The 20025-nt window shown below is 40.5% G+C and overlaps 1 protein-coding gene across 2 annotated transcripts in view; it reads left to right on the top strand.

The window, feature by feature from the left end:
• LOC111868415 overlaps positions 1–19719 on the top strand; it is a 60246-nt gene extending 40527 nt beyond the window's left edge. For both annotated transcript variants that reach the window (XM_023859025.2, XM_033753045.1), the window contains 2 exons: positions 16329–16573; positions 18119–19719. In XM_023859025.2, the coding sequence (XP_023714793.1) occupies positions 16329–16573; positions 18119–18593 (720 nt within the window). In that variant the 3' untranslated portion in view covers positions 18594–19719. The remainder of the gene's footprint in view (positions 1–16328; positions 16574–18118) is intronic.
• The last annotated feature ends 306 nt before the right edge of the window (positions 19720–20025 follow it).

Here is a 20025-nt window from a genome sequence, read left to right as displayed (position 1 = left end):
CCTGAGTAATTTTAGATTTCACAAATGTTTGGATTTAAATAAGCACCGAATGTTTCTGGAACGTTATTAATTCCTAAAATATGTGTGACTCGGCGGAACAGTCTATCTTGGGAATTTCTTGGGAGCAGCCCAGTTTTCCAAGAGACTCTGCCTTTTTATGGAATTCGAAGCACACCTCAGTGTTCACAAGAACCGCCGATGTACCCTATCGTGAGCCAATTGAATACAATCCACACTAATGCGTCCTATGTCTCAAAAATACAATTTAATAATATACTTCCATCCACTCCTATGTTTCACATATGGTTTATTCCCTTCAGGTTAATCAACTAAATTTTGTGCGCATTTCTTGTCTCTCTTGTCCCTGCTAATATGTGGTGAAGGGCCGGTCACAGCAGCCGCGCTGTCTAAGACATGAAATGTCTTCGCTAGCTCGGACGCTGGGATTGTGGGTTCGAATCTCACTTAAGGCATCGATGTTTGGTGTGTGTGTGTGTGCGTTTATTATGTGTTTGCGTTGTCCTGTGTTTAGGTAGAGGTTTCGAGACGAGCTGATCGCTCGTCCAAGGAGTCCTACAGTCTGAGATAAAATGATTACGGAATTGAATGAGAGGCCAGGGCCCTGAATGGAATGGAAGAGCCATTGGAAAAAAAAAAGTTAGTGAAAGGGGGCGGGAGGGGTGTGATGAAATGGATCTTTGAGATATAGGATGAAATGGCGTTGACTGGATTGTTCTCGCTCTGGATAGGGACCAGTGGAGGGCTCTTTTGAACACGGTAATAAACTTACGGGTTCCATAAAATGTTGGGAAATTATTGATTGGCTGAGCGACTGGCGGCTTCTCAAGAAGGTCTCAGCTCCATGGAGTTAGTTTATATTTACTGATCTGGGCCGCGCCATAGCTCAAGCGGTTAGTCGCTGGCTTTCCCGGGTTCGATCCCGAGTCTGGTCAAGTGGGATTTGTGGCGGACAAAGTGGCGCTGAGGCGGGTTCTGTCCGAGTATTTCGGTTTCCCTTGCCAATCTTCATTCTACCAATTGCTACACAATCACCCTCACCTATCATCTGGGGCTGGTACAATAGGCCAGAAGTGGCCGCAGTACAAGGAACTTAGTCCCACCCCACTAGCAATAAAAAAATATTTACTGATAGAGATGGGCACAAAAGTATGTAAGTTCTCATTATGTAGTCGGGGTTACTGAGTTTCTGGACAGTCTATCGTGCGGTATTCTAAAGAACACAGCGTTTCAAGAACTGTATTTATTTCTGTCCTGAGATGAAAGGGTTAGAGGGCTCTATTCAGTTCTGAACGGTAGAAAGAGCTAACCTCGGTGACCAATTCGCTTTTCTAACGGATGCAACAGAGTGGGGATTCCCATATTTTCACTCGAGGACGGAAACAGAGAGCTTCACAACTTTAGTCTTCTCCAAGTATAATTAGAATGATCAAGTCAAGGAGGATGAAGGGGGCAGGATATGTAGCATGAATGGGGGAGAAGAGGAATACCTGTAGGATATTGGTGGGAAATAGACCACTGGGAAGATAAAGGCGTAGGTGCGTTGACAATAAAATGGATCTTAGAGAGATAGAATGGGATGGTAAGGATTGGATTGATCTGGCTCAGGATAGGGACAAGTGGAGGGCTCTTGTGAACACTATAATGAACTTTCTAATTCCATAAAATGCTGGGAATTTCTTGAGTAGCTGCAGAATTGGCGGCTCCTCAAGAAGGGCTCAGCTCCGTGAGTAAGTATGTAAGGACGGAAACAGATCCAGTTTGCATAACGTTGTGGTCTTGAGAATACTGGACGACGGCCAAAATCCAGAAAGTCAACAGTTCCGAGTGTTAGTTAGAACGCTTTGGAATCGACTCATATAGGTCCCTACGACCTCCTGTTTCTTCCTGTCTCTTAGGTCCAAACGGAACTATAGCAAATACATGCGATCTATGTAAATTTATATTCCAATATTCGCCTGGAAGTACCGAGAAGTACCATGAACTAGGAAGAAAATTTATCACGTCTCGACTGAGAGTCCAACCGGCTGCAAAACAAGTAGAAATCAGCAGACAATTTACTCCTGCGTCAGCCCGCCCACTGCAATGGGAACAAGCCAAGCCAATAATCAACTACGAGAAGAGAAATCAGTTTTAGTGTTTGACATGTTCTGTAAGGTTTCCATTCTCCCCACTTGACTTGTGATGCAGTGGAATGTTGCCATGGTGATACATCCTACTGCCCGAACAGGCTGGGAAGTCAATCACGAAGAAACAATGAGACATTTATTTCCCTTGTAGGAGAGATAGCTAGGACAAAGCTGAAATTTATACAACCATGGCCCATCATTTTAGAATTCGAGTAAATCATAGTCTTGTCTTTAAACCAGCGCTAAATATTGCACAACCATCTCAATTATTATTATTATTATTATTATTATTATTATTATTATTGGAGAGGGTGGGTTTCCCCATTCACCGCGACCAGTTTGATCTATTGTACGTCCCCCTGTGATATTCTACCAGTCCCTACACCCTACCGGTACTGGTGCGTGCCATCAGTCCCGACTCAGCCAGCGAGTTCGGCCTCTACTGGCTCAGCGGTATCTAGATGCTTCCCCCATCTACCAGAGGCGTTAGAGACTACTGTTGGGCGGGAAATGTCCTGAATTTGGCAGTGGTCCCCTTGGGACATGAGGTTCTTCTACGTGCCGTAAAGCTACGACACGGGACCCACGGCTTAAAGTCCCTCCCGGAGGACTTGTTCCCTGAATTTTTCCGCCCTTAAAAATTCCACGATCTCCGGCGGGTTTGAACCCGCGTACCTTGAGTCATGAGGTGGGAACGTTACCCCTAGACTATGGAGGCCGCTAACCATCTCAATTACTTACTTACGCATGGAGCTGAGCCCTTCTGGAGGAACCGCCAATTCTGCAGCTACTCAAGAATTTCCCAGCGTTTTAAGGAACCCGAAGATTCATCACCGTGTTCACAAGAGTCCTCCACTGGTCCCTATCCTGAGCCAGATCAATCCAATCCATACCATCCCATCCTATCTGTCTATGATTCATTTTAATATTGTTCACCCACCTACGCCTTGGTCTTCCCAGGTTGGTCCCTTGCTACAACGGCATGGCGCGTCCTCAAGGTTGCGGTTGGAAAATGAAGTAGTTTGAATTCGGAAATTAGGCAACAGTAACACACGGCCATATGTAGAACGTTTCTACGTCGTCTTATTCTACTTTTGTGTAAAATGATTCAGCCTCGAGGACCTTTTCCGGAACAAGAAGTCGCTTCTATCATATCCACTCTGGTCTTCCAGCATTTCTCCCCTGCGTTTACAATACATTTACAGTAAATTGCTGTCTAAGGGAGTCTTGTGTTGTCCAGTCTGTAATCTGTCCATTGTTGTCTACAATGTCTACAATTTATTGTAAATATATTGTAAACCTAGGGGAACCAACTTTTTGTCCCGAAAGAGGTCCGCGAGATCAAATCATTCTACCGAAAAGAAGAACAAGACGACGTAGAAACGTCCTGCTCATGGCCGCGTGTTACTGTCGCCAATTTCTGAATTCAGACTCGTTCATTCACCTCTCTTTTACCCGGACTGATACTGATTCCAAACAAATAAATCTCCTAACGTTATCAAATTTGCAACGCCGCCAAAACAAAATTCTTCCATTAGACACTGCACAGCCTGCCGTATCTCGAGGTTACCTCATAATATCATGCCCCTCCTTCACTTTATTCTTCAAGTATAGAACATAAATATTATCCTCCTATATCCACCTTGGCCTTCTACTTTTCTCAGGCTCGTTTTTGTGTATGTAGATACCTTGTACCTAACCTTGATAACTAAAAAAAAAAAGTAAAGCTATCCCTATACCAGGCCATGAGGACCCATAGGGTTGTGAGACGTTGAGGGTCCCACATTATGTAGACAACTGGCTTAAAGATAGCGGTAAGGTTTTGAGCCTTACGCGCCAGCCGCGCTTTACTCCCCAGGAACATCATTTAATTAATTCCTGGTACTCATTTCTGTTAGAGGCTGAGTAAACCCCAGGGCCATAGTGCTGCTGGAAGGATTAGGTCAGTTGAAAGAAAATCCAGTGACTTCATCGGGACTTGAACCTGCGACCTTCCGGCTTGTAGCATAGCCCCTCAACCAACTACACTACCGCGTAACTGGCTTGACAAATTGTATAACGCGTGGACAGGCATAAACAGACAGAAAGACAGCTGAAATAACCTTTCCACTGTGCGTCCATTTCACGCACGTTTGTCACACAGTGAATATACATTCATAATAGGAAAATGGTTACGTCAAGATCTCAGTGTGCAGGCAGAGATGTACGAGGTAACGCAATTATCTGGGACGCTTTCCCGTCGCGGAACAAACAGTTAGGAGCGTAATTACGGCGAGTTACCGTTGGACTGCAGTGACTGCATGATTCAATCTTCATAATGGCTCTTCCATGCTCCCCTACAGCCATGTATCACTTCTGCAGGTTTATTTACTCACTTGTGAAAGCGTGCCTTTATTTTTTTCAAGTAACGTATTCAAATCAAAGAGAAGAGGGTGGACGAGGGATGTAACAGGCACTGGTAAACAAAAGGTAAAGTTGTCTCTGGTCTTAATTAATTAAGTACCACGCCATGAAGACGTGCGGTAGTGAAGGTGTAATCCCACTATTCTTGATTTCGGCAACAGATGGACGCGAGTGGTCAGCTTCACGCCCCAGCCGCCGGTACCCTCTGGATAAGAAGCTGGGTTGGCCCCAGTGCCGGTATGGACACTTTGGAATAGAGAAAAATATCTTGCCCCAGCCGGGAATGGAAAACCGACCGCTCAGTCCATAGCCCACCGCTATACCGAATCAATTATCCCGGCTCCTAACAAGCATGACAGTGATGAAAAATGCATATGAAATATTTGTCAGGAAGACTAACAGCGAGAGGATATTGGGGGGCTTAGGCTCAGAAAAGAGAAAGTTATTAAAATATATGTTAAATAAACAGAATGACAACCATGCGGATCGGATCTATGTGGTTTAGTACAGGATGGCCCAGTAGTGACCTGTTATCTGGAGAGTAAGGAACCCCTGGGGACCATAAAAGCAGGAAATGTTTTAACTTCCCGGCCCACTATCAGCTTCTGAAGAAGGATTCCATTCCATTGACCATGTGACCTATTAACTTATTTAATACGATATATCCCATTTTATACAAAGAATAGCCTGTAATGTGTCCTTTATTTTAAGTCCATAAAGACGGTGTTATTTTCAGCACTGCGCATGACATTGAATTTCCTCTGTTTATAGTAGCCTTCTTTGTAATTCATAACCCCACAACGACAGCGAAACATGTCAGCAACCAGTACAGTGTTTATTGTGAATGGACACGCTGGACAAGAGGATCGGTGATCGCCAGGGTCGGAATGGGTCGGTAGAGAAGAGAAGACTCTCTTGCCTCTGTGGAAATCAGATTGCTAATCTTTGGCTGTCCGATCCGTTGCCGATGTTTCAGAGATATTTTCTGGACTATAAATTGATATTTACGTAAATATTTGTAACATCTGTGTTCAGCAGGAGATTAATGCCGAAGTGACATACTCTGTAGCTAATACTTTAATTGTTTCTGTAAGCCCCTTCCAGAAAATATTATACTATAACGTGTAGAGCTAGGCAACAGCTCGATAAACATCTCGCGTAAGCGCATTCAACAATAGGACGAATGTTTATAGCTCGTTGCTAGGCAGCAGTCAATGCGCCAATGGACTGGTGAGTAGCTATCACGTGACTGGCTTTCTATGGGGTCCGTGCCAAAACCGTTGCTATGCAACGACGAATTAAACACTCCTCTACAACAATAGGGGATGTTTTCTATGTATATATAACGACAGCTACAGATATAACGGGAAGTCCAGTTTTGAGTTTTTAAGTGACAGTGACGAATTGGAGAGTCCAGGAGGATTCAGTAGTTGAGAGTACAAGAACGAGAATGGAGCGTATGATTTGAAGACTTTAATAATGTGTAACATTTGGAGTGTGTGACTCAGTGAGACTGTGCTAGTTTCTGTGTTGAGATCCGTTGCCAGGATACGACTAGTGAAGACGAAGAATCCTAATGCGTGTGCAACGGCGAACTATAAATTGTGTAATTCAGCGATAGCGCAGTATTTCCTGTATTTAAGAGTACTTAAGAGAGAGTGTGTAATCAAAGTGCCAGTAAATCCAATCATTCGAACCAGAACACGTCTTTCTCGTCACGTCTACTACCCTACACGCGATAATACGTTGTAAGAGAGCCGTTAACTCAACCTCAACACGTTGTCGTTGATGACGTGGTTGTTTCAGTAAGAGAATATACTCATTATAATTACGACATCTTCATACGTAAAGGATTTAGGAATATATGCAACTGCGTTGAAAAATGAAGAGAATTTAAAAAAGTGTATTTTATTAATTGGCGATATTTTCTAATTATTTAGATCAACAACCCCCTATTATGGGAGGCTATGTACGCTTCAGAGCTATTATATTGGCGTGCAGTACAGAGAAATCTCTATCGGGAATCGAACACTTATACTCCAGCCCTTAGCCCACTGCTTTACTGACAATTACCACAGCTCCTTTGATGCGGTATCCTGTTTGCTAATGTAATTTTAATCTTCTCTCGTTAAGTGCGGTGTAACTTTGTGTGCTTGAAGGTGGCACAGTGTCACAAGTTCTGTTTCTGCCCTACAGAGCACTTTTACTGTATCAAATATTGTTAAATTCCGCCAATGGATAGAGAGCTTAATGGGAAGAAATGTGAAAGCACACGTCTGCGTGGTTTTGTTTTCATATTGTACAAGCAATGCGCAGTAAGGTCTGCGCAGCTTCCGAACGGTGGAGGTGAAGGTAGGTGTCGTACTATAGCGTAAGTATGAAGGGGAGGGGGTTGCTATTGAGCGGACGTCGAGACGTCATGTGACTGCGGCACGCGGGGATCGATGGACGCTCGACGTTTCGGCAGGACGCAGACCGCTTTACGTTGAAATAAAATTGTCGAAGTAACAATGAATTGACATATAACAGTTATCTCCCTTCTTTCTTAAATGGTGTATCTATACTCGTATGTAATACTTGCTAAGTGAAACCGAGCCATTTTTGAAGAATCTGATAGTCGCTCAGCTAGTCGAAACATTGTCAGTATGTTTATGGAAGCCGACAGTTCATTACCGTATTCACAAGAGCACTGGATTATATCCTGGGGCAGATATATCATTTCGTTGAGATCAGTTTTAGTATTAAACTCCCAACTACGCCTATGTGAATCAATTTATGTGTTCCTTTCAGATTTTCCGACTAAAATTTTGTACCTGTTTTTGTATCTTCAGTACGTGTGCTGCATCTTTCTGTGTGGTTCAGTGCTATGCTTGCCCCAACCGATCTGTTAAAAGGTGAAGTTGTCCCCTGTACTTAATTAATTAAACACTACGCCATGAAGACATATGGAGGAATGGAGGTATAGCTCCACCATTCTTACCCTCCTCACTAGATGGTGGTGAGTGATCAGCCTCAAGCCCTGACCGCTTAATCTTCGGGGAAATCACCTTTGGCAACTACTAGATAGGAGGCTGGGTGGGCCTCAGGAGCAGTTTGGATTTTGTGGAGAAGAGGAATGTCTTGCCCCTATCATGGTTTGTACCCAGACAGCCCAACCNAGGATTTAGGAATATATGCAACTGCGTTGAAAAATGAAGAGAATTTTAAAAAGTGTATTTTATTAATTGGCGATATTTTCTAAATTATTTAGATCAACAACCCCCCATTATGGGAGGTTATGTACGCTTCAGAGCTATTATATGACCGTGCAGTACAGAGAAATCTCTATCGGGAATCGAACACTTATACTCCAGCCCTTAGCCCACTGCTTTACTGACAATTACCACAGCTCCTTTGATGCGGTATCCTGTTTGCTAATGTAATTTTAATCTTCTCTCGTTAAGTGCGGTGTAACTTTGTGTGCTTGAAGGTGGCACAGTGTCACAAGTTCTGTTTCTGCCCTACAGAGCACTTTTACTGTATCAAATATTGTTAAATTCCGCCAATGGATAGAGAGCTTAATGGGAAGAAATGTGAAAGCACACGTCTGCGTGGTTTTGTTTTCATATTGTACAAGCAATGCGCAGTAAGGTCTGCGCAGCTTCCGAACGGTGGAGGTGAAGGTAGGTGTCGTACTATAGCGTAAGTATGAAGGGGAGGGGGTTGCTATTGAGCGGACGTCGAGACGTCATGTGACTGCGGCACGCGGGGATCGATGGACGCTCGACGTTTCGGCAGGACGCAGACCGCTTTACGTTGAAATAAAATTGTCGAAGTAACAATGAATTGACATATAACAGTTATCTCCCTTCTTTCTTAAATGGTGTATCTATACTCGTATGTAATACTTGCTAAGTGAAACCGAGCCATTTTTGAAGAATCTGATAGTCGCTCAGCTAGTCGAAACATTGTCAGTATGTTTATGGAAGCCGACAGTTCATTACCGTATTCACAAGAGCACTGGATTATATCCTGGGGCAGATATATCATTTCGTTGAGATCAGTTTTAGTATTAAACTCCCAACTACGCCTATGTGAATCAATTTATGTGTTCCTTTCAGATTTTCCGACTAAAATTTTGTACCTGTTTTTGTATCTTCAGTACGTGTGCTGCATCTTTCTGTGTGGTTCAGTGCTATGCTTGCCCCAACCGATCTGTTAAAAGGTGAAGTTGTCCCCTGTACTTAATTAATTAAACACTACGCCATGAAGACATATGGAGGAATGGAGGTATAGCTCCACCATTCTTACCCTCCTCACTAGATGGTGGTGAGTGATCAGCCTCAAGCCCTGACCGCTTAATCTTCGGGGAAATCACCTTTGGCAACTACTAGATAGGAGGCTGGGTGGGCCTCAGGAGCAGTTTGGATTTTGTGGAGAAGAGGAATGTCTTGCCCCTATCATGGTTTGTACCCAGACAGCCCAACCCGTTAGCCGTATCTATACCGACTGAGCTACCCCGGCTCTGACCTAGCCCGCCTATACTGCCTCTAAATCAAAATTGAATTCTCTCCTTCTATTACTGCAGATTTTAGTGAACTTATGCCATGTAAATCGCCCGCGCTGCATGCCCTAAACACCTCGCCGAGATCTTTCCGATGTTTACTTAGTGCTATAAATTCACTCAATTTCGAGACCTCTTCAGCATTTCGTAACATGTATAATTTTCTTATAGCAAGGGATAATTGGACTTATTGAACGCTTAGAGATCGTAAATACAAGTAACTGCAGCACTATCGTTAATTCACATACTCTGCTGTTCACTGCAGACTTCTCAGTCTGTCATATCTTCACCAGTCGTTGTCTAGCAACAACTTCAACAATGTCCCCTGCTTCTTTGCTCACTTTCTTAACTCAAATCGACTCCACTCCATGGAACTTCACTAAACAGAACAGGGTCCGCTGAGTGATATGACCTCGGAACGGACCACATAGAAAACACCGCTTACAATAGTTCTACTGTTGCGTCAAGTAATTGTCGCACGGACGGCGTAAAGAACGCCGCTTCCAAGTTAGTCCATTGGTGCTTGTTAGGAATCTGTTGCCTAACAACGGGCGTTGTTTACAGTTACTTAGCAACGGGTCTATATGCTACAATATCTTTCCTCGTCAAAATTCAGTATGCATTACTTGTTTCTCTGCTCCGAGCGAAGTGTCCAATGTACTGTAGCTTCGATTTAATAATTTAACGGTTCCAGGAAGAGAAAGTAAAACAGTACGTTATTAACGTAGCATGTCCTCCGTACTCATTCAATGCAACTCTCTTTACGACAGAATATTTTATTTCACAATTTGCTTTGAGGCATTAGCAACTTTTAATCCTCCAACAGAACCACAGGAAATCACTTGGTGAAATTATCCTAAACATTTTCTTTCCACTGGTTCTACGGCCCCCTCGGGCCCTGGCCTCTGATTTTTCAGTTTCATGATCTTTTTGCAGACGGTAGGACTCCTTGGACGAGTAATCAGCTCGTCGCCAGGCCTCTATCTAAACACAGGATAACATAGACACGGAATAAACACATACACATACCAAACATCCATGCCTTTTGTGGAATTCGAACCCACGATCCCGGCTTCCGAGCGAGCGAAGACAGTGCATGCCTTAGACCGCTCGGCTACCGTGACCGGCCTATTCCAAACATTATTATTCTGGAAAGTACAGGGGATGATAAAGAGTTTTGAACTGAATAGGAACAAATATTTCACTGAATTAATCTTCTGGAAATCTAATCGTAACATAAACTGATTTAGAATTATTAAATTAAGAAGAATGAGATGAATGGAGAATATAACACGCATGTACGAGAGAAGAAATGCATACAAAATTTTAGTCGGACACTCATAAATGAAGAGATTATTTCGAAGAAATAGACGTTGATTGGATGGTAATATTAAGAATGAAATAGCTTGTGGTTGTGTCGATTGAATTCATCTGACTTAGAATAAGGACCATTGACGGATATTTATGAACAGGGCAATTAATGTACGTGACATGCAGGCTGTTGGTGGCGGTGACTACCTGCAACCTCAGTAGCGGAGTACTGACCAGACACAACATCAAGTCACTTGACCTCCCGGGAAAGAAAGTTTTCGCCCTCTTGCCAAGAGCCCACGACATCCTCTTACGAATGTGGTCAGGTTTTCATTGGATAAACAAGCATTTGGATTGATAACAGGACCAAGGATCAACAGTGGCATATCCGTTCCACTTATCCTGATAAGTTAAAACCTAGTGGAGCATAGGATCAACTTGGGTTATCGCCTCATGAAGATGTCGCGGTCTCGAATTTCCAAAACCGTCCCTGAAATCTAGAGATACATTTAACATCCAACAAGGAGCCCCTGAATCAGTGAGTCAGACTTCTTGTAAGGATTTGATTGGTGACTGCAACTGGATCATACTTAACAACAAACACTCCTATTGGACGCTGTTGGTACCGAGGAGTAATACAGCTGTGTTGATCAATCCAGTTCATACCACCCCATCCCATTTCTTTAATATCAATTCCAGTATTATGCTCCCGCCGACGACTAGGTCTTCCTAGTGGTCTCTTTCCTTCTGGATTTCTCACCAACATCCTATATGTATTCAGCTTCTCCCCCATTCATGCTATATGCCCTGCCAATCTCATCCTTCTTGACTTCATCATTCTAATTATACTTGGCGGACTTCATAAGTTATGAAGCTCCTAATTTTTTTCACTTCCATTAGTAACTGAAAATCCCGTAATACATTAACTCATCAGAACTTTTCCTAGTTTGCTACAAGTGACTTAGGATTTCCGGTCTACGTTTGGTCCGGATCGAGAAAAGGGACATCCGGGCGATTTTGCATCGGCGCCGTCACTGCAGTAGGTCAGTGCGTCACAGCGTCACAGTTGGCATCTAATCACTCGAGTGAGACTTCATTAGACGTTTGTCTGCACTGAATTCATGGACGGACTATCAAATAGGAGGGGGGGGGGAAGAAAACTGAATCAAGTCATAATTTTTCTATCACGTCGCGTCCTATCATGTTTTGCCGCCATGTCAAGGCGCAGACTCTTCAACCCTTTTTTTTTCATTCGTTTCTATTTAGGTCTAAATACAGAGGCCTTGTGATTATCTTTCACATATAATCCTAACTGAGTGTAACGTCAACAGATAGGACTGTTGCTTAGAATATGTGTGCCTTGATAACATAAAGAAAATAAGGGAGATGAAAGTTTGGTAACAAACTAAAGAAAAAGTGTGTGTGTGTGTGTGTGTCGTAATCAGTCCATTGATAAGTAAGCACCATAATATAGCTAGGGTGTTCGCCTGTCAGCTCAATTTGTTCTGCTGTGTTCTCTTCCGAAATATACTTTCATTACGAGAGATAATGAACGAAACTAAAATTAACTTGACATGCTGATAATAAAAACCAAATAATTAGCGTTACATATGTATATAAAATTGCAGTTCCTGTCAATTTTCTGCAGGTTTCCTACTGCGAACCGAATATAGAACTCCTACATTTATTATAAGTTTCTTTATGCTTTTGTTGGCCTGTACGACAACGGAGGATGATACGGCATTGATGAAGTATTTCTGTCGCTTTAGAGTTTTTTTTTAATATTTTAACAGTGAGCCTTAATTTATTTCGTTCTCTATCCTTAAATATTGTAATCAAATATTTAATATAATTATATGTATATTTTAATTTCTTCTGATAGTTATTCTTAAATTATGCAATAAAAACATTTCCTCGTAATGACATTCGGTGAGCGATTCTGTTGTTCGGAATATTCTAACTAGTCTAAAAATTTCCCTGTGAATGGATTTTAAAATTCTGTTATAAGGTAGAGAGGTAGTACATTATTTACTGAGAATTCATTTCTTATTTACCCATTTCCATCATTACAGAACGTTCATCAGTCTCTGTTTGCCAAGACACGTGGACTGGTATGTTAATCAGCTCTTAGCAGTCTCAGTGCCAAAGACAGGGAACTGTCTCTTTAACTGTTCTGAAATTTTATTAAGAAACTAAATAAATGATGGGAAACGAATTAGCAATGAATAAGGAATTAGAGTTTCCTTCTTATTTAAAATTTTATCTGCTATATTAGGGGCACGCGAGAACGTAGTTGGTTGAGGCACTCTGCTACAAGCCGGAAGGTCGCGGATTCTATATCTGATGAGGTCATTTGATTTTAGAATTAACCGAATCCTGCCAGCCGCACTATGGCCCTGGGGTCGACTCAACCTCTAACAGAAATGAGCACCAGGAACCTATCTGGAAGTAAAGGGCTGCTAGCACGTAAAACTGACCTCGCCGCCGCCTGTGAGCCAATTGTCTAGAAAATGTGGGAGCTTCGACGTCTCACAAACCTATGGGCCTCCACGAACTGTTACAGGGACAGCTTTACCTTTCTTTACCTGCTATATATTATGATATTGATTTAGAAAGTAGTCATACGCCGTGCGAAGAACGGGTATTTCTACTGCTTAATTAGAGAAGATAATACTAATACGCGCAATATATTGGGAAATAAATAATAAACATAGTACAAATATATTATTCATGGCATGAGAAACACTATTCGGGATAACAGGCCCATGAAGGACAAATTAAAGAAGAGAAAGACTAATAAACCATATTATAAACAGAATAAACAAGAAATGATACGCGACGGAACGAAGGTAAAGCAAAGGTAAAGGTATCTCTGCAAAGGGCCGTGGAGGTCCATAGAGTTGTGAGACGTCGAGGCTCCCACATTTTCTAGAAAATCGGCTTACAGATGGCGGTAAGGTTGTCATCCTTACGCGCAGGCCGCCCTTTACCCCCGAGAAGATCCCTGGGGCTCATTTCTGTTAGAAGCTGAGTCGACCCCAGGGCCATAGTGCAGCTGGAAGCATTAGGTCAATTGAAAAATCCAGTAACCTCAACGGGATTCGAACCCGCGACCTTCTGGTTTGTAGCATAATGCTTCAACCAACTACGCTGCCGCGTGCTCCGACATAACGAAGAGAAATTATTAATTCGACACTGTCTAAAACGTTTAACTGCATTTGTTTCATATTCACAACTTGATATTTAAGCATTTAATAAATTGTGATATATTTAATATGTCCAGTATTAAATCAAAATAGTAATTTGGGGGAGTTTGGACCGAGAATGACCAAACAAATAATTATAGGTAAGCAGTCTTGAAGATAAGTGGTAACTCTTTTGCCTAAATTATAAAAGACGTATTTACAATGTTGGCTGCGTAGTAACGACTTAATGGAATAAATATAAATTACAAAAAGGCATCACAACATTACGGCCGAATATAGTATTTCGTGATAATGGAGAGTGTTTGAATGGATCATGGTTTCTTCACCTTCACAGATGGCGGTAAGTTTGCCAGCCTTACGCGCCGGCCTTGCTTTACTGCCCAGGAACCCACCCACGTACACACAAAATTAAAAATTAAATTAAATTATTAAAATAGCCCCAAACTAAGTCTACTCCTAAGAAAAGAATTCAAACAGCAGAAATATCCCCCCTCCCAACTTAATAAATAATATCTGCAAGCATTCATTTTGCGGAATTTATATTTAAAAGAGAAAATTTTAGTTAGGCCTCGAAGTATAGCAGCAATGCTGGTTGGTCCGTACACGTAATTTCATGTTTGTATCTAAAAGAAAGTTCTCTGTATAAAATCCCTTTACAAACCCATATGCACTTGCAAATGAGCGAATTGACACTGACGTCACACGGGGCAATAACTCTTTCGGTTCGCCATAAAATATTCCGCGCCTAAATTCAGTTCATAGACTTCTCAAATTTGAGACAGGTCCACAACACTTGCTCGCGAATAACTGTAAGAAGAGCGCAAGAAACATTAAATCACTAATATATGTACACAAAGACGGTTTCCTGTTTAGCTTTTCGTGAGTTTCCTGGTTTAACCACTCTTATTTCATGTCCTTCTTTCACTAGTACACGACATGTTTCCATCTCAGAAGGACCATCGTCAGGTGTATATATTTAGCAAGATGCTAAAATACAACATTATTAAATCGCTAAATAATCGTTCAGTAACTGAATCATATCCCAGTAAAATCAATGGACCTGATGAGACGTTAGAAATATTACGCAATTCTCCACAATTAGTAAGTTATGCCTTATGAAATACACGATCATTCAAGAGAATAAGATCTAAAACTTTGTGACAATAATATATTAATACAATTATTGTGTTTCTGGACATTATCCCGTGTCCTGTTTTTATTTAAAACACACAACGTTTCGGAGATAGTGATTAACTCTATCGACTGGGCCCAACTGAACAGATTCCACCTGAAGACGGAGACAGAATCCAATTTCCGAAACGTTGTGTGTTTTCAACAAAAAAAGGATGATGGATTATGTCCAGAAACACAATAATTGCATTCCAGTGCAGTAATAGAGAAACTAATTCTAGTAGATGATTTTCGTGGTCATCTGCAGGTAAAACAAGCGATCTTATAAGCTTTAGTGAAGTTGATTTGAGCACATCCAGATAATGTTTCTGTACATTCGCTTACACGCCTGTATTTTCATTCGCAAATGTTTGTCTTGATATGTAACAAATCGTTCGCCGGTGAAGACAAGTCTAATAATAGATTAAATGTGTTACTGTTTACAAACAATTAAGTACGCTTTATGAAAACTAGGAGCATTTTTTGGATAATCTGACAAGCTAAATAAATAAATTTCAACTCAACTCTCGAGGATTTTAAGCAGTATACTTACTACTTAGCTACATACCTCGTGATACACGACTGTGACTAATCAGGTTTCTCGTAATTAAAATTGAACTGATAATAAGACGTGAACCTTTGATGATTTACTTTTTCGAATGTCCGGAGACCAGAGGCATAACATTCACTTTGTTTCATACCTCAAGTTCTCTCAGAGCTGTTTCTGCAGGGTCTCTGACCAAAAGGGAAAACTCCAGTGTACACGCAATCATCACATTCGTCCTCCAAGCTGATGTTCTAACCCGAACTTTCTGGTAGTCCAAACCCAATCACCCAGGCTATATTCAATCTCTTCAGTGGCTGTAGAAATGCTTTCCGCTTTCTATATTAATATGTGATGCATCTACCGTAATGGGTTTGGGAATTGCGTTGCTGATTACCTTTAATAAATACAGTACGCAATGATACAGCCTGCTTTCTTTTTTTCATTTTGTAGAAAAAATAACTTTTCTATTAGAGATTTTATTTTGTTGTTCACGCCAACATAATATAACTTAAAATATCTTCATAACGTGCGGAAATTACTGGGGTTTTGGATTTCGTCCATCGTCCGGTATTCTAGAAACTGTTTCGAAAACTGGACCTGTTCCGTCCTGAGATGTGGGGGGGGGGAGACACCTGTTGGGTCCCTCCAAAAGAGCTAACCTCAATCACTGAACCCTAAGGGACCCAACATAGTGAGTGTCCCCCACCCTCACCTGAGGACAGAAACTTATAAAGTTTTGGAAACACTGTGTTTCCTAGTTTTTAGAATAGAGGACGATGGGCGAAATCCAAAACCCCAGCAATTCTGGGTACTATGTACCATCGTCAGAACCCTTTAGAAATTCATAATGGGTCAGAATCAAGTGTTTACAATTGCTCCTTCCTCCCTTACACATATTTTTGCAAATACATTTTTTTTATTTTACATCTTGCATTGGTCTAGATGTTGGCTCCGGGCTACTGATATTTCAGCCTAACGACATAATGATTGTGATGTTGCAGCCCCACGGTCGGCTGTATGAGAGTTTCAGTGTCTTCTGCCCATGTGAACAACTCGACGATTTACGATTGGTGGAGGAGGAGGACGTGCTCATTGATTGGAGTCGCCCTATATACCTCAACTTCACTCATCACCTCATCTTGGAGCATCTGGAGAACTTCTACACGGCATCTATAGGCACCACAGACAAAGTGTGTGGTGACATTTATGTATGCACCAGTCCATTGGAGGACGTCCAGCCCGAAGAGTGAGTAACAAGGACATGCTGATTGTTGTCACTGCAGAGTATCCCTCACGTGAAGACACCTTGCTGGCCAAGTCTGTTATGGATGGTTGCGTATACTGACCTAAATGGAAGCACAGTAGTTACTGTGAAGATCTATTGTTGTCATCTGGTGTTGATTTCTATCAGTACTCTTATTCATACTATCACTTTAAGTATTTGATGGGACAAAACCACCTCTTTGTTCATATTGTCTCAGCAAGTCATGGAAGCCTCTCATCTGCTCCCTCAAGAAATCGCTTGAACATGGCGCCAGATCTACAAGGATACGTAGGCCAATGCACGCTCGGCAACTTAGCCCTAAGGTTACTGGGTCAATGCTCGATCGGTAGCCATGGCTCCCCCCCACAAAGATCTGCGATACGTTCCTCCGAAACATCGGTTACACGCCATCACATCCCAGAAGACGGCATTCTTCATGATATTTGTTGCTTATAGAGCAAAGAGACTTTATCGAAACGTTTCATTCCTTTGCACAGAAGTAACAAATGTATTAAAATACAATTTAAAATTTGGAGACTCACACACACATCATATAAATTTCATGAAGTGTTCATCATATACAAGTTCTGGGAACAGCTCATAAAGACTACTTGCCTTCCATAGATTTCCTGTCCTACGGATTTTGTGTTATTAATGTAGACAATTTAAGTAAATAAGCCACCAAAAGGCAATACACTTCAAGTGTTACCTTATTAAAGTCAGACTGTGATACATTAACGACTTTTGATTTTAGTAGTAGTAGTTGTAGTTATTTGTTGTTTTTCTTTTTTGGGACGAAATTGTTACTGAAATGCAGATTACATGTACATAAAATCTGCACCACCAACATGATTTTAATTGTTGACATATAAACAATGATATAAATTATGAAGAAAATAAAAACAATATTTCACATGTAATTTGTTGGAATGTATATAACCTATCTTCATATAAAATTTCATATTTTTAGCTCTGATTATCCATTAGTTACTTTTATTAAATCCAAACGAAAATTTCACATTGCTTCCCTTTTGTTTTACATTCTATAAAAAATACTTCACTTTAAGAAGGGTTGAAAATTCTATATAATACCCATTATTATATACCATTTCAGGATCCTGTATTAAGTGGCATTAATGTCTCTCCCACCTCAAAAGTTCATATATTATTACTGCTTGTAGGAAATTGGTACAAGGTTTAGAATATATATATATATATATATATATATATATAATGTGATGTTCATATCAGATTCAATGAAAATTAGCCAACTGGATCAAAAATTGAAAGGAAGGAAACACAGACACACACATAAACATCACACTGAAGTCATACGGTATATCTAGTTTTAACTTTTGGCAAGTAGGCTAAGGATGTTACTAATAAAGTCTGTAAAGTATGTATAAGAAAGAAAATGTATGCAAAACAAAGTAATCGCTGTGAGAACGTAATTGTAACATCAACCTTTAACCTTGATGTAATTTAATCATGCTGATGAATCCATATTGTTTTAATGTTATGTTGCAGACTACCTCCAGATGGGGCAGAAATGCTACAGCTAAAACCAGAACATGCCAAAGAAATTCACGATTTGTATCCTGCCAATGACATGGAATCAGTGGAGGTGTTTGAGAAGCTGATCACTGTGTTACCAGCATATGGTATTTTCTCATCAGGTGAGCTAGCTGCATGGATGGTCCAGTCATACTATGGTGCCATGTTCTCCATGCAGACAAGGCCTGAGTTTCGTCGCAAGGGATATGGCATACACCTTGCACAGTATCTCACCAAGGTTGTAACTTTACGAGGCTACATCCCGTATGTGGTGATTCGGCCAGAAAATGATGCTTCACTGAGCTTGTATAAGAAGCTGGGATTTAAAAAACATTATCAGACAGTGCGTGCTGTTCTGCGACCACATGGCTATGACGATGCCAATGATGCACCTGGAGGTGGTGGAAATGATGATGATGATGATACTGCTGCCCCCTCAGACGATTGAATGTCTGATCATTCGGTCAGGTGAAACTGCAGCACAATGCACGCTGATAAGGACAAACATTGCCAAGCTCCCTTCATCTTCTCTCTTGCTTCCATCACTGCATATATTTAAAATACTAAGAATATATTCAGTTCATTTCATGTGTGCTGGCACAGGCCTGGGATCTAATTTCATTCAGACCAATATCATGGTTCACTCTGGTAATTTTAAATTATGCATAATTTGTGAATAACCTGCAGTATAAAATTACTGCTATTCTGTGATAAATAATTGTTAAATGTTTAGTGACAAAATTGATCACTTAGTTTAATAGGATATTGATCTAAGTTGTATAAGAAAAGACTAGTTTTATATTGTACTTTGTTGCTGATCCCTGTGTTGATTTTTAGGAATTTTAGAATTTGGCATGCCTGTACATAATGGATTTGAGCACAAGTACCGTAGTGTAATAGTAAGTGGACATGGTCAATATGGGGTACAGACCATTGCCAGCAGTGACAAGCTGACAGTGAAGTGAAGGAGTCCAAATTCAGTGATAACATAACTTCTTAATTACCAGAGTTGACCACATTACCTTGTGCAGTAAAACCCAGGTGACTTGAAGTGTACAAGTATGCATTTATAATATCATAAAAATAATTCTGTTTCTTACAAATTATGTTACTGTTTCTGACTGTACTAAATTAAACTTATAAGGTAACTGGAAATATGTTATATGAAAATAGTGCCGTTGTAATTAGCATTTTGACAATTAGATTCAGCTGCCGACAATTTAGGTATTTAAATAATCATCTGTACAAGAGTTAATTGATGACTATGTCAATAGTTATTTATTTCAAGACAATGAAATATTTTGAATGTACTGATCATCATCAGGTGGTATAAGGTTTACAAATAAATCACTTATTAATGAATTGTCATCTTTCTAAACAAATACTTATGGAGAAAATAGCTGTTGATATATTTATTAATTAATTGCCATGTAAATGGTTATTAACACCATTTTACTAACATGCTGGAGAATGCAAAAACTAAAGTTTATCAATGCTGATAATCTGTTTAATCTATGCTTATTATTCTATTGGAATTTCCTAGTATGAAAAACAAAAATATTAATTTTGTAAAGTTCTCAAGCAGAAAATCTTCTTCTTAACATATATTTATTTTGTGAAGATATTAATATAAAATATTATTTTTGAGCTTTAAACATTCCATTTTTCTTTTCAATCCTGTGAAAATATTTTGAGTAGATTTTAATCATTGCTTGTTAGTCTTCCTGTAGCCTGTAAACCCTGTATTTCATACTTACTAGCACTCTGAAACTATACCTCAGTAATCTTAAACGATCATAAATTTTATTTGCATTATTTTTGACGTGGCTTAGTGTCTTCAGTACAGTGTGTCTTTAACGGCCATTATTTCACATCCTTTT

The sequence above is a fragment of the Cryptotermes secundus genome, unplaced genomic scaffold (genome assembly GCF_002891405.2).
Source record: "Cryptotermes secundus unplaced genomic scaffold, Csec_1.0 scaffold106, whole genome shotgun sequence".
Lineage (NCBI taxonomy): Eukaryota > Metazoa > Arthropoda > Insecta > Blattodea > Kalotermitidae > Cryptotermes > Cryptotermes secundus.
Note: the sequence above shows the minus strand (reverse complement) of the source record. Positions and strands in the feature narration are given on the sequence as shown.